At 35.8% G+C, this 15,577-nt stretch overlaps 2 protein-coding genes across 4 annotated transcripts in view; one reads left to right on the forward strand and one right to left on the reverse strand.

Moving 5' to 3' along the window:
• Positions 1-15,577, reverse strand: part of l(2)gd1 (lethal (2) giant discs 1) — a 15,688-nt gene continuing 111 nt past the window's right edge. Inside the window, exons 1-14 of one of the 3 annotated variants that reach the window (XM_076135794.1) lie at positions 14,604-14,801; positions 13,414-13,630; positions 12,763-12,985; positions 11,221-11,516; positions 10,109-10,327; positions 9,427-9,518; positions 9,174-9,341; positions 8,361-8,553; positions 7,597-7,735; positions 6,764-7,003; positions 5,824-6,001; positions 5,130-5,281; positions 2,816-2,942; positions 1-1,964 (exon numbers count right to left, since the gene is read on the reverse strand). In XM_076135794.1, the coding sequence (XP_075991909.1) occupies positions 1,845-1,964; positions 2,816-2,942; positions 5,130-5,281; positions 5,824-6,001; positions 6,764-7,003; positions 7,597-7,735; positions 8,361-8,553; positions 9,174-9,341; positions 9,427-9,518; positions 10,109-10,327; positions 11,221-11,516; positions 12,763-12,985; positions 13,414-13,630; positions 14,604-14,648 (2,409 nt within the window). In that variant the 5' untranslated portion in view covers positions 14,649-14,801 and the 3' untranslated portion in view covers positions 1-1,844. Of the gene's footprint in view, positions 1,965-2,815; positions 2,943-5,129; positions 5,282-5,823; positions 6,002-6,763; positions 7,004-7,596; positions 7,736-8,360; positions 8,554-9,173; positions 9,342-9,426; positions 9,519-10,108; positions 10,328-11,220; positions 11,517-12,762; positions 12,986-13,413; positions 13,631-14,603; positions 14,802-15,577 lie in introns of those variants that run through there. The other 2 variants (XM_076135793.1, XM_076135795.1) reach the window with 2 other exon arrangements.
• Dlic (dynein light intermediate chain) overlaps positions 15,310-15,577 on the forward strand; it is a 26,381-nt gene continuing 26,113 nt past the window's right edge. Inside the window, exon 1 of the mRNA XM_076135796.1 lies at positions 15,310-15,476. Coding sequence (XP_075991911.1) covers positions 15,403-15,476 — 74 coding nt within the window. The 5' untranslated portion in view covers positions 15,310-15,402. The remainder of the gene's footprint in view (positions 15,477-15,577) is intronic.

The following is a 15,577-nucleotide window of genomic DNA, read 5'->3' on the forward strand; positions in this document are numbered from 1 at the left end:
TTTAAAATTGATTGAACAATATAATTACATTTAACATACAGATATATTTATATATTACAATGTGTACTATAACATAACGCTATCCCTTCAGAAGGGTAGACAGTGCAATCACATTATTTAATAAGATAATTAAGATTCAATATTCCCACAAAAAAAATTAACAAAAAATTGAAGTTAGTTCGCTCTTTTATTTATTCGCCTGAAGCCCTCTGACCTAATAATTCAGGTCTTATTTGACTAAATGGTTACCCATCCATTACCTAACCGCATAAACATTAGCTTCTTTAAAGGTAGTTTTCGCATTTCTTATTGCTCAAGCCGCCTGAAGCTCTCTGAGAAGATAATGCCTAAGCGGTTACCCATCCGTTACCCGACCGCATAAACATTAGCATCAATGAAACTAGTTTTTCATTGTTCTAGTTGTTCAAGCCGCCTGAAGCTTTCTGACAAGATAAGCCGTTACTAAGCGGTCACCCGTCCATTACCCGTCCCCGTGCAACTACGCATCTTTAGAGCTAGTTTTTTCTTTCCTAGTTGTTCAAGCCACTTGAAGCTCACTGACCAGATAGTTCGAGTCTCATCACTAAGTGGTTACCCATCCATTATTCGACCGCGTAAGCACTTGCATAACCTCTTCACTTTTGTGATGTAGTGTCAAACAGTTTTTATTAATATAGAAAAAATAGTTAAAACAATGTACAATAATTAAATGCGATATTAAACCTTACTACCTAGGAATAAAAGTTCATAATTCAATGCTCAAATTTCTCAAACAATCTTAGTGCAAACTAGCACTCTACAAGGCCTCCATAAGGTTCAATATTGCTTGCATTTCATTCTCCATTACATTACATAATTACAAAATTTTAATAAAAATACAATAATATGTGAGATTTTTTTACATTACCATCTTTATTCATAAATATTTAAATCAATGTTGAAACTATAATGCTGTCTTTTTTACCCGACTGCGAGACGCAAAAGTAGAGTAATGTTTTTATGAGTCTATGTGTGTATATGTGTTTTATTCGAATTGCCATAAGAGTAAAAGAATTAACTAATTTCTTGCAGATTTTTGACATTTACTTTACTAAGTAAATGTGACGAATTTAAGGTTTTAAATATACAAAAGGAAATTAAATAAATAAATAAAAAAGTATGTTCGTTTATGCCTGAATACATGAATTGTAAATGAATGACAAATAGGTATTTCCCAGGGCAAAAACGCATTATCTACTTTTATTATAGTAATAACGTGTTTTTAAATATTTATGAATAAAGATATAAAAACATAAACCTTATATACTAAAGCTGACTTATCAACTTATTTAGCAGTAGCCATGCTTATAGCACTTGTTTTTTTTTACATTTTAAAATTTAATTATATTACATAGGACATTAAAAATTACATATTTATTATTCGTTTCCCTAGATTTCGTATGTGTTTCTTTCAAATTAATGTTTAAATGAAGTCCCAACCCGCACTTGACCAGTATAGTGGACTAAAAGTCTAACTTCTCCCACATTACGGGACGATTTATAATATAATTTATAAGCCAATAAAAAAATGTTATAATTTTGAGAAACGAACATCTATCAATTTTTTAATTACGTTGCAATAGTTTTTTTTTACTTTGTATGAAAATACAAAATGGTTAATTATTTGAGACACATATTTATTTAAATCTATATACTGTTTTTCTGTTAAAAATAATCTTTAACATTTTAAAGTTTAATATTTAAAGAGTAATAGGAAGTATTATCTTATTTCTCGCTTAAAAACTGTTCACTGTACTTAAAACACAACAATACAAGTATCACTTTGGGTGCAGTAGTTTTGTAGTTCAGTTGTCAATGACAAGCCAACGATGTTTGGTGTTCTCTATCTGTTGTTGTAGGAGGGGGGTGCGGACGCGTAGTTTTACTTCTAAGGAGCCGCCTGCTGGACGACGGCCATCCATTAACTGTGGGAAAAGTAGATTTTTAATTGAAATTATCAACACTAAACGGAGTTGTGACTTTTTTACTTGTATCAGTTGTATTCTTTTTACAGGTTAATCAGACAATTTCATGTTACAACATTAAAAGAAGCAATCTGAGGGGGCTCAGATTAATGCTCAAAATTCGCACAAAATATTTGTTTAGGTAGGGAAAATGCTAAGTGTTCTTATCCTTTGATTACAACAAACAGTCACTTATACTACATAAACGAAAAACCTCCGAGCAAGTATTTAGAATTTAAAAAAAACTGTGCCGACTATGCAATCGAATTGAGACCTCCTGAAACAGAAACGCTCGCTACGTAGGCAGCTTCACAAACACGGTTTGATCGAGGAATCGTTGTTTTAAAAAACTTTTAATCTAAAAAATATAACAACCTCAAAAGTTTGTATAAAATAATTTAATATAATAAGGTTTTGACCCCCCTCTAGACTCTTTAGATAAGATTTAAGTCCCCAACCCGCACTAGGCCAGCGTGGTGAACTCAAGGGCTTACCCCTCCCCCTCGTTTGAGAGGAGACCCTTGCAGTGGGACAGTCATGGGTTAAAAAAAGAGAAAAATTATAACAAGGTTTTGATGATAAGGTAAATTTGGGTAACTTTGAATCATTTGAGTAACATTGACAGTGGGAATATGAACTAGTTTCGATATTTTTTTCATAAGAAACAAACACAATGATAAAGGTTTATTTTAGTTTTGCAAACTTTTATCAATTCTGTTGGTTTCATATGAAAAAATAATCGAAACTAGTTCAAATTCACACTATCGATGTTACCCAAATGATTCAAAGTTACCTAGGTTGTCGGTACTTACAGGAAAAGCCTCATGAACAGTGACATGGTTCTCCAGCGGCGCTAGCTTCACGTTGACGGTACCGAGCAGGGTGTCGGAGCGGAACCAGCCGCTGCAACACAGTCCACAGAGACAGTCAGCGCACCCACTGTATGTACATGCCAAACAACAACGCTAGGTGGCGCTACTGGGGTGTACGGGACAACTAGCTAACAGGGATTTATGAGTTTTGTATACGGGCTAAAGATAAGGAAGGGCTGGTATGTTTTTTTACTCCAAATTATTATTTCTTAAGAAAGAAGTGCGAATGTCTGTCTGTTTGTCTGTAACATGTTCAAACAATGGAATGGAAAACATGGTTTCATAAAAATGTATGCAAAAAAATTGTGAAGTAATATTGGTTCTAAAATTATTTGTAAGTAAAACCATGCGTTTCATTGCATTTGTATGAACGCAAACTATAACATTAACGTTCATGATATTTCATGTATTCTAATTTTTTCAATGAAATCTAATTTTTATATGTACATGTTAGTTAAATTCTACAGACTAATTCAAACTTTATTTAAAAGGAAACTATAATTCATCTACTAAAAGAAACATGCGTATGTACAAATCTACTATAATTGTAATTTACACTATCTACAAAAGTTCAAGACCTCACAACCCAGTAGCGCCACCAAACGGTAACAAAACAAAACACCACAAATAGCAATCACCAGGGTTAGTTAGATGATATATTTATATGATAAATGATAGCGACTAAGCAATTAAAAATAAGATTCAATACAAAGGACAAACAAATAAACAAACTTTTATAGTGGACAAAGAAAACATATTTTCACGAAAATGAAGAATCCCAGTTTCCCATAATTATAATCGAGGAACAATCATGACAATGATTAAAAAATTATTTGAAACTTGATTTCAGAAATAATGTATAGAAAAGTATTCATAATTTGCATTATTTTATCACAAACTGTATTTATTCATTTGTTTATCCTTTAATTTTACCAGGGATAATATATTACTGGAAATTGAAATAACAGCAAAGAATTAATGCACCTCCTTTGTCTCTCCCTCTCAAAAAAAAATGTGAGAGAAAAAATAGCAAAACGCACTAATTTTCAATGAAAATTAAATATGAGTTACTGTTTACATTAAACCCAAAACCCATGAAATGTGAATCAAGAAACGCCCATTTTTAATAAGTTAAAAATATGCACGCAAATTCCAGTAATTGAGATTAAATTAATTTCAATATTTCACTACTTTTAGGGCTGGTGCCAAAATTACAACCTTAGCTCGATTAAAAACTGACGGTACTATAATAGAGAATCGAGAGTTTGTCATTTAAAATGTAATTAAGTAAGTACTAAAAAGTCGTGCGATTAAATTCTACATTACTACTCTATTCTTGCTAATTTTCACGTATTATCGTAATCTAATACGATACTTAAGTGACTATACTAATACGATCATGCATTTTTACCTGATTTGCTAGACATTTACAAATTAAAATAGGTACCTTATATTTTTATCTATACTAATATTATTAAGCTTTGTTTGTTTGAACGCGCTATTCTCAGGAACTACTGGTTCGAAATGAAAAAATATTTTTGTGTTCAATAGACCATTTATCGAGAAAGGCTATATATCATCACGCTACGACCAAAAGGAGCAGAGTACCAAAAATGTTACAAAAACGGGGAAAATTATGACCCATTCTCTCTTATGTGCCGCAAGCGAAGTTGCGGGGTCAGCTAGTTTGTTATATAATTTTGGACCAGCGCATTTTACAAGCATGAACTCTGTCATTTCAATTTAATCTCTGTTTTATAAGCGAAACAAGATTGAAAAATGTTATGTGATTTTTTTACAGTCAAATAATTAACCATGGGTAGTATTGGGTAGTTAGTAAAACAGATATCAAACATCGATTAGGCTTCGACTAGTGTGGTGGAGTCAAGGCCTAACCCCTCCCTCAATCCAGGAGGAGATCCTAGCCCCTTAGGGCGCGTTCCCACTATGTCGTAACGATTAATTTATCGTTGGACGACTGTCGTCTCTACCTGTTCCCATTATAACGATTGTTTGTCGTCAAAAAATTTTATCGTTTAGTGACTGTCGTATCTAGTCGTCCCCACTGTCACGATAATCTGTAGTCACTGCAAAGAATGTCGTAGACGACAGTAAGTCGTCTAGTTCTATATGTGAACACTACCAATTAAACATATAAGCCACGACACTTAAAACTACACGATTATCTGTCGTCACGACATAGGGGGAACGCGCCCTTAGTAGGTTAGTAATGGGTTAAAATTTATTCACTTACCCTCTAGAATAGACTTCAAGTTTGATGCCATGTCGTTTGAACACCCTGAGACAAGGGCGGGCGCCGCGCTGTATAGCGAGGGGGAATACTGCATTGTACTCTGGGTTGTTCGTATCCTTGATTAGAGATGTACGGTCCGAGACGGGCGCGTCCTGGGAAATTGTTTAGTGTTATTGTTCAGTGTTAAGTGATTAAAACTGCGATTTGTTTTCGATTTAAGATTATAATTATGAGATTAGTAGTGCTGTTATTTCGGTAGGAGCATTGACAAATCAAATTCTATTTTACTATGTTATTTATAGGCAGAAATTCATAATATGTAAGTAATAAAAAAGTTACAGGTCTTCGCATACAGAATGATAAAACGCTGTTATGAAATACAGGTTTCTTGTAATAGGGTACAATCGTGAATTTCTAAAAGTGTTAAATAAAAATGTTTGTTACGAGCAGCATTTTAGTATACCATACTTAATAATGATATGAAAATCAGAATTACAGAGATTTTTCTACGTTACAGATGTATGTATCTATCGATGCTTCTATAGCAGTAAATGAAGAAAAGAACCCATACTTACGTATTTTAGTTAAATAACTCACTTAATAATGATGTACAAAAATTTTAATTAGAATTGATTTTTATTCGATAAAACTCTTTCAATGATTCAAAAGTAATTAATAAGTGACGTATAAATACCTGTGGATAAGGGAACTCGAATTTAACATAAGTATCAACATCCTTCGGGTTAGGTACATTGTACGCGATGCCGCGCACGATTGTCAACTCTAAGTCGTTCTCGTTAAGGTCTGTATTGCATTGTATCACTGCGAACTGGCGGCTCTCGTAGTGGAACTTTGGTGGTCTTTGGCCTAGGCTGGAAAGAGAAGAAGATTGCTATATTTTATTACAATAAATAAGAACAAGATTTACTTTAATAATAATTAACAGATTTTCTCAATTATTTTATAATTTGGTTATCCATCTCTTTTTCTGCATGCCTTTTCTTCAAAGCCTTTGCGCAGCAGTGTCTAAAAAATATATCTATCTGGTATTCATGTTTTTTTTTACGGCTCAATATATTAATAGAAATAATAAGTACTGTCTGACAACTTAGTAGAGAACCTTGGCATGAACAATGAAACTGGATTATGAATTACTGCTCTTTCCTAAAATAAAGTGGTTACATAAACAGGCTACTGCCAGCTGCGTAAGCCTGCGAGATTCTGATGTTCTAATTTCAGAATCTCTCTCTACAAAACTGATGGACCATGCGACGTTTAGCTTACGATAAACCCCAGAAAACTCTTTCCTCTATGATATCGGAATCGGTGAAAGTATTACAGCTAGAAGACTGACATTATCGTTAATAACTGACCCGCGCAACTTCGCTTGCGACAGTTATGAGAGAATGGGTTAAAAAAAAATCCGTTTTTGTAACATTTCTTATTGCTACTCTGCTCTTATTGGTCGTAGCGTGATGTTATACAGCCTATAGCTTTTCTCGATAAATGGACTATCTAAAACTGAAAGATTTTTTCAAATCGGACCAGTAGTTCCTGAGATTAGCGCGTTCAAACAAATAAACAAACAAACTCTTCAGCTTTATAATATTAGTATAGATATAAACCGTACATACCTCTTAGCAACAACAACGACATCTAAATCCTGTTTAACACTCAGTGCGAGGTTATCAAAGCGGTTAGCCTCGGCAATATTGCCCATAGCTCGGTTGTGGTCGCGGTTGTCTCGGCACAGCTTCAGCTGGCTCGTGAGCTGGTGGTGCAGGCGCGAGGTCACGTCGTCGTCGTCTCCTGTACTGTCTATGGGGGCCGAGTCCTCCGGAGACTCGCAGTCTTCCGTTGATACTATGTCGAAACTGAAAAGGTAAATTGTTTTAATGATTTATTTTGATTTGATTTTCTGGGGTGATAATAACATAGAATGAGACGGTGATTTATTAGATTTTCTATAAAAACGGCAAATAGAAAATTATAGCAAAGCTTGAAATTAGTGTCTCTAAAATAGATAGTTCACTGAAATTTACATTAACTCCTGCAACATTTTCACACGCAGATTGTAACGGGATCAAAACTAAACGTAAAATTGCGAAGAATGGTTCAAAAATTTTATTACTTTGTTAACCTACTGGAACGTGCAATACGTTACACAAGTTATACGCTAGTAAATGCAAAATGCGCTCTTAAAACATAGCGGTCTGTCATACTACTCTAATAGTGTAAACATCAGAAATCGGAAAGTTTGAAGTTGTTTGTTAAGCACCTTTCCTATTCTATTTTAAAACGGAGTTTACAGTATGGGTATAGCTGGCTTTATATTCTTGTACCATAGTTCAACCGACATTTTATACAGAATAGGTGTGATAAGTAACAAAGGAAAGTTCGACGAATATTCTTTAGTTCGGTACGGCCTCCGTTTTTAATAGTGATTACAAATAGTTTATTGTCTTACGTATGCTCTAGATCGTCCTTAGCCTTGGGCGGTACGGGCAGAGACTTCAAGTCAACAGTGAGTCCTCCGCGCGCCGCTTCTATGACTCCGTCAAAACCTTTCGCTGCTCGGAGGTATTCTTTTGCCGCTTCGATATCACCTGATAAATTCATAATTACATTATTTATTATAAAAGATTGTCCTCGTGTCTTTAATTTTTAGGTGTTTTCGTGCTTATTGTTGTGAATTTTCAGTCCGTTATTATTTGTCAAATTAATGGTAATAGGCCTTAACCTTCTTCTTACAGAGTGTGCAAAATGCGATGCGTTGTTGACACCTAAGCTTTAAGAAATAAAAGGCGTTTTAATTCAACGTATATTTATAGGCGTATAATTATTTATTTTGCTTAATTTTCTTTGAATCTTTATACATATTATTTAACCTTCGACTGAATGTATCATCATTACATTTTAAGTGATTCTTAAGAGTATTCCTGTCTCTATGGTACATGTCAAAATGACAAAGATAGCAAGATATTTGAAAGAACACATGTTTAAACACAAGGGGCGTTTCCGCATTTGCTCCTTAGGAACAATACGGAACATACATCGCGTATTATCGGTCGCGCAACGCCAGAACAGACAAATGTATAGAAAAAAACCGGACCGTTCACACTCAACCGATGATGCGTCGGTGCGAAGCCCATACAAATTAAGTTACGCCCGACGCATCTTCCGTCAGATTCTCACAAAAGAATCTCAATTATCTACTAATTTATAACTCACCATTTTTCTTAGCCTTCAAGGCAGCTTCTTTGAACTGCTTCTGTCTGAGCAGTAGGTAGGCTATTTGTTTGTCGTAACGCGATGCTGATGTCGACGATGTGGAGGAGGGGGCGGGCGGCTGGGGGGCGGAGCGAGCCGACGGTGACGGGGAGGGAGCGGCTGGAGCTGGTGCTGCTGAGCGAGGAGCTGAGCCCTGTGGGAAGAAAGGATACTGATTAGAACCTAGCGCCAATTTTCAGATATAAAGGCCAGTTTTATTGAAACAAGCCTTCTGTGCATGAGTTTATTTATAGTGTTGAAGTGTCTGCATAGTATGCAGGTAGACTTTCTATTTCCTCGCTCTCATAGCCCGAGTGTAGACGACTCGACCGGTGAGAGGTAAAGAGATGGCCGACGGTTCTCTATGCTCTCCGAGGCACGGAGTTTAAGACTTTAACTTCCCAACTCCAAGCAATCACTAAGAAGTTCTTGATAGTAAAACTAAGGGGTTACTTTTCAGCCTGACTCAAGATTCGAATCCAAGACAGCACAGCTACCATCTCGATCACGCCAAAGAGGCGGTCAAGTATGTATAATACTAATATTATAAATGCGAAAGTTTCTGAGAATGTATGTATGGATGTTTGTAGCTATTTCACGCAAATAATACTGAACCGATTACGATGAAATTTGGTATATAGGTAGCCGAAGACCTAGAATAACACATACTTTTTATGCCGGAGTTCACGAGATCTTTTAAGACGATCGGGATTTACTCGGGAAGGGTTTCCACGCGGACGAAGTCGCGGGCGGCCTCTTGTCTTGAATACTCACTCCGTCAGTAGGCAGGGGCGCGAACCCCGCGGGTGTGGGCAGCTCATCCGCGGCGATGGGCTTGCCGGCCGCGTGGTGCCTGATAGCTTCCTGGTATTGCTTCACTATGCGACCCATGCGACGAGCCTTCGATGAATTACCCTCTTCTTTCGCTTTGGCTTCTTGTTGCTATACAAAATGAAGAGTTAATAATAATATGGTCTAAGAGTTAATAATATATGTACATTTAAATTATACTTATATTTTTTAGTACCTGGAAAGCTGCTAATCTCTGTTTCAAAGCTTCGTCGACTGTAGACGCAGTTATGAGACCGGGACTCTCGCTTACTGGCTCCGGAGGCGGCTCTGAAATATAATTTTAAAATATATACCTAATATATTAAATAATATATAAAATATACATTTAGTGACATCTAACATGCTAAAGAAATCACTAGTTTTATAATGCTTAGTTAGTTCGTGATTAAAATATTTTAAAGAGGGCGTTATCAATTGGATCTTAATTTTTATATATTTAGTACGCGATTTCTCCACAAATTATACAGATTTTTCAAACGATTTTTGCTGTCTGATAATTAGGGTACAAGTTCTATTTCATTTCAGCAGACAACCGTGTATATTAGTTACTAGCTGACCCGCGCAACTTCGCTTGCGTCACATAAGAGAATCATAATATTCCCCGTTTTTGTAACATTTTTCCCTGGTACTCTGCTCCTATTGGTCGTAGCGTGATGATATATTATAGCCTAAAGCCTTCCTCGATAAATGGGCTATCTAACACTGAAAGAATTCTTCAAATCGGACCAGTAGTTCCTGAGATTAGCGCGTTCAAACAAACAAACAAACTTTTCAGCTTTATAATATTAGTATAGATACAGAAATGTACATTGTACTGTGAATATTTGTATGTGCATGTGATATTTTAAATAACTTACCAGCCGATTTCTGTGTCTCATCTTCGGTCTTCTGCGACTTAAAAGCGGCGGCTATCATGTCCGGGGTGGGTAGTTCATTCAAATCCATGTCCTGGCCTGACTTGTACGCGTCCACTACGATGTCGAACTGTTTCACTACCTTCAAGTATTCGAGCGCGAGTGCCTTGTCACCCGCGTGCTTTGATGATAGAGCTGCTGCTTTAAACTCTTGTTGACGTCCTGGTTGGAAAATGGGGGGTTTATTATTCAATAGCTGACCCGCGCAACTTTGCTTGCGTCACATAAGAGTAAATGGCTCAAAATTTCCCCCGTTTTTGTAACATTTTTTACTGGTACTCTAGTCCTATTGGTCATAGCGTAATAATATATAGCCTATAGCCTTCCTCGATAAATGGGCTATCTAACAGTGTAAGAATTTTTCGAATCGGACCAGTAGTTCCTGAGATTAGCGCGTTCAAACAAACAAATAAACAAACTCTTCAGCTTTATAATATTAGTATAGATTAAGTATAGGGAACTCTCATGGGAGCCTTAACAGTCAGCGTTTCGATATCGCTCATCCAGAGCGACAGCGACGTAACTGCAAATATGTAAAATTTACACAACGCCCAGTATTCGCGCGCCAAAGTGGAATATTTCTACAACGACTTTTTGCACTCTAGCGAGAATTTTTTTCCCTTCCAACGGGGATTGAATAAAGGATAATTTTGGTATAATTAAATCATATTCGGTTTTTTTGCAGTTAAGTCACTGTCGCTCCGGATGAGCGATATATTAAATCTTACGAACTTGGATGCGCTGAGACAAAAATTTGATTGTGATAAATTTACATTTTTTTGTTTATACATAAGTTCGTCCGGAATACTTGAATTGCATACGTACAGAATTTCCGCCTTTTATACCCGAAAGTGCAGACAGAGGTTTATGAAATTCAACCACATTACGCCATTTACAATGTTAGTTAGAGAGCGAGCGATTATAGTTGGTTTTCATTAGAAAAATTAATAATGTCCCCTTTATAACCCAATTTCCGCAGTATAAATGAAAGTAAAATGTCATGACTTTTTAAAACCTGTACCTTATAAACCCTTCAACAAACTTTAGAAACTCACTCAATATCATACGCAATCCTTGCTGCTTCTCTTCACTGAGACTTTCAACAGGCGCAGGTGGTGGAGGTTCCTGTGGTTCTGGAGGACTCGGTTCTTCAGGACTTGGCTCCGGAGGCCCCAAGTCTATCAGAGGCTGTTCCGGCTCTGGATCGGGTGCTGGAGCCGAAGGTGGCGGCTGTGGAGCATCAGCTGGCTTCCCAACGGCCACTGGTGGAGGAATATCTTCATCTTTGATTGGTTTCCCGGCCTTCGCCTGTTTGAGAAGGTCTTGGAGTGTTTTGAGACCTCGCGCGAATCTAGACAAGGAGAGGTAAGTTATTACAAAAAACTCTTAAAAAAGTATTATTGGGTTAAAGGGATTTTTCAAACAATTAATATAAAGAATAAAAAAATGTTTCCTGTAGCAATAAATCTACTGCTTGTCTAATGTCTTGCTGTAGACATAAGCACTTAAACCACTGCTTTACGGTCTTCACTTTTAAAGTCATTAGAAATATGAATTCCGCAAACGACCTTGAATTTAAATGATTACATAGCTTTTCCTGTGTAATTTTTTTGTAATCCATACTAATATTATAAATGCGAAAGTAACTCTGTCTGTCTGTCTGTCTGCTACTCAATCACGCCTAAACTACTGAACCAATTTGCATGAAATTTGGTATGGAGATATTTTGATACCCGAGAAAGGACATAGGCTATATATCGTCGGAGAAATTTCACCCATTCTCTCTTATTGGACGCAAGCGAAGTTGCGCGGGTCAGCTAGTATTACATAATGAAGATTATAAAACTTTTAGGCCCGATTATTTTTCCGAATTTAGACACCTGTTTTATCGAAATATTATAATAATAATGTTCGGGTTTAGTAGTTTCGTATTACACATTTCCTACTTTAATAGTTCATTGCACAGCAGAGGCGTATTATGAGAGATTACCACATGACCAGCAATATAATATGGTACCATTAGTACTAGGTATGTCATTTATGTGTTAAATGCATATCGCCTTGAGACAAAACCTACGTAAGTTACGTGCCTTACAATTGCTATAAAAGGACAAAAAACTAATCTGGTCTTAATCTGTGGAAATAAACTGTAGAGATTGTTATACGTTTATAGAAGCTTATCTCTGGAACAGACAGTCACATTCAATAAAATCCTTTTGTATAATATATCTAATCAAGGCCTAACCCCTCTCTTATTCTAGAAGACACTTAACCAGCAATGGGACATTAACGGGTATTTTTTTATATAATTATCACATTTAGGAGTGACTAGACCTATAACGCTATATGACGCTGCGACGTTATGACCTACGGAAGCAGAGTTATACACTAATAGCTAGATTAGAGTCTTCTATCGAGGATACTTTTACGAACACGCAAACAACAGACACAAAGTATACAGATACCAGAACAAATTAAAATTTCACATATATGCGGGTATCAAACCCACAACCTTGTGCTTGTGACCACTATAATAACTACACTATAGATGGCCAGTATATTAAACATGAAAAGTAAATGGCTCATATTCTTCTTACCTTCTCGCTCTACTGCTTTCACCATTAGCCTTTGCATTCTTCTCAGCGACAGTATAATTAGTAATCCTGTCTTGTATAAAGCTGACTATGCTGCTGTCGTTACTGAGAGGGGCGCCGGGGGGAGGGGGCGCGGGGCGGGACGTGCGCGGCGGAGGGGCAGGTGCGTCGTCGTCTATCGCTAGTTCCTTTAACTCGCTTAGAAGGTCTGGGTCGTCTTCGTCTCCTGAAATTATAGGTAAAGGTTAATTCAGTTGCAAGAAGAATCTATAATTCTGACATGTTCACTTTGTGGTATATGAAAGTAAAGGAATCTATAACATCATTTAATCAAATGAGGTATTTCTTGAATCAAATGTACGTTACTGCAAGCTTAAATCAAAAAGTAAAAAGTTGTTCTTAACTTATTTTTTCATTCTATCTTACAACAAGAAACTACTTGAAAATTATTTTCATGATAGAAGAGGTCTAAAAGAAGTCTAAATACAGTCAATTATTACTTTAGTATTATCATATACCTACAATACTTTAATAGTTTTAAAATCTTGCATCCCATAAATCACTCTAAAATCATGAAACGCAAACTAGGCCACTTAATTATTGTATTCAGAACTAAAACACTAAAACATAATACTATAATTTCAATAAATTCACCAGAAACATCATCGTCCGAAGGTATATCCTTCAAGCTCTCCGCTATCATAGCATCCAGGTTTGCTCCCGGCGCTGGTGCTGGTCTCTTTGGCTTCGGTCTCCTACCTCCTCCACCGCTGATGGCTGCCAGTTCAGCCTCCAGGTCGATGTCATCATCTGACAGGTCCAGAGGCTCATCGTCATTGTCGTCTAAGTCTGGTATGTCTAGGAGACCAAACTGGAAGAAGTATTCCAATTTATAAAGGTTGACGCACAAAGGCCCAACTAGGAGGCTAAGTGCGGAAAAAGCCCAGGCAACCTAACCTAAAAGGTTGTATCTCCCAATAAAAACACATAGAGTATGTATTATATTGTAATAGCATATAATCATATGTATTGTAACTCTAAACAAAGAATAAGCCAGAAATGATTAAGTGGGATAATAATATTTTATAAAATATTACAACATGAATTATTCCAATTTATAAATAGATATTAAATATTATACGTGTATTTTCAATTGTATCTTGCTGCCTACATTTTGAGTTCTGTAAAAATTTTAAAAACAATGTAATCTGTAAATAGTTAAAATAGAAGAATTTTTACAAGAAACTGTCAAAAAATCCAATTAAACTTTACACAGTACACTCAAGAGTTCTCATGCATGCATAACTTAAAACTGTAGCGTAATGTGAAATAGGGGAATAACAGAAACATAAAATGTGTTCCTTCCATTCTGACAGGATAACAAAGGATTGTTCCAGACCATTCCACATGTTGAGATTAGGTTAAAGTTTGTATATCCTTTCACAAACCAACCACAAAAAGTAACGTGACTTTAACTGACAATTAATATTAGTCATCATCATTCATCATTGAATAAATAAACAGTTAGTAAAAAAAAAAATACATTGTTGTACAGTTACTGAGAAAAGTCTATACTTAGCGCCTTGTTAACGTTAAAATGTTTATTTCACTCAGCGATGAATGAACTCAGTGTTCGCATTAATATTTTAATAACTTAAGTACACTTAAGTTCCTTTGTTTACAAATTCCCGATCAGCTGATAAGGAACTTTTTAAGCTAACCTCAAATGAGATTTTATTAGCATAACAACTATGACTTATTCCTATAAATAAACTAACATTAGCCGCGCGACTAGAACCGGACGAGACCCTAAGAATGAACAAATAATGTGCTGCATGACTCACCTGCGATAAATTAGATTTTTTACCCGGAGCTGGCTTTTTAAACATTTTGACTTAAAGATAATCAATCTTCACTATATTAAGATCACAATTTCAAAATAGCACTTTTCTACGACGTTAAATATCGATAATAATTTGCTATAAAGTTAATCTTGTGGATGATTACAAAATATTGTTATCTGACATGACACTGTCATGGAGAAAAACAGAGATTAGAGGAACACCCAGCTGAACATACAGTGAAAGTGCTTAGTATTTTTTTTACAGTATAGTTGACTCTACTCTACTAAAATCGAATACTGACAAGAAATTGTCCTTATTAAAATGGTATTAGTAGGGCAGTACCTTTTATAAAGCACTACAAAATAGAAAAATAGTTCTAATTTGAAATTATTTTTAGAGTCTGAACAGATTTTAAGAATTTGGTAACTAAATCGATAGTCGATGCTAGAATTATCTACTCTACAAGACGCATTAAAAAGTTCAAAATATTCTTGCCATACCAATAAACGAAGTGCTGAAGTTAAATTAAAAATGATTTTATACATCTTATTGGCCCTTAATTAACTTATGCCGAATACTGCACTAAACTTACGAAATTAAATGAAATGTGTAATACCTTACGTATTAAATAAAAACGACAATATAAGGGATTTCAAAGTTTTACGTCTAACAGTATAAACGTAATTATTATTTCTAGCAACTCGCACATCATCGCGAGAGTGACGTATGAACGGCAGAAGAGACGAAAACGAAAGAAAAGCCTTTCTGTGCCGTTGTTATCTTCTATCGTACCTGAAGAATGGAGACAAACGGCCAGGCTAATGGGCTTAAATCTAAAAAGAAAGAAAAAGAAGACGCCAAGGACAATCTATGGTAACGGTTCACTGTTAATTTTACGGGTAACATGCACTCCCCATATAGGGATCCAATGTGTCACACCTACGTGATGTCAAGCTATGAAGCTGAGAAATATG

The sequence above is a fragment of the Anticarsia gemmatalis genome, chromosome 3 (genome assembly GCF_050436995.1).
Source record: "Anticarsia gemmatalis isolate Benzon Research Colony breed Stoneville strain chromosome 3, ilAntGemm2 primary, whole genome shotgun sequence".
Classification (NCBI taxonomy): Eukaryota; Metazoa; Arthropoda; class Insecta; order Lepidoptera; family Erebidae; genus Anticarsia; species Anticarsia gemmatalis.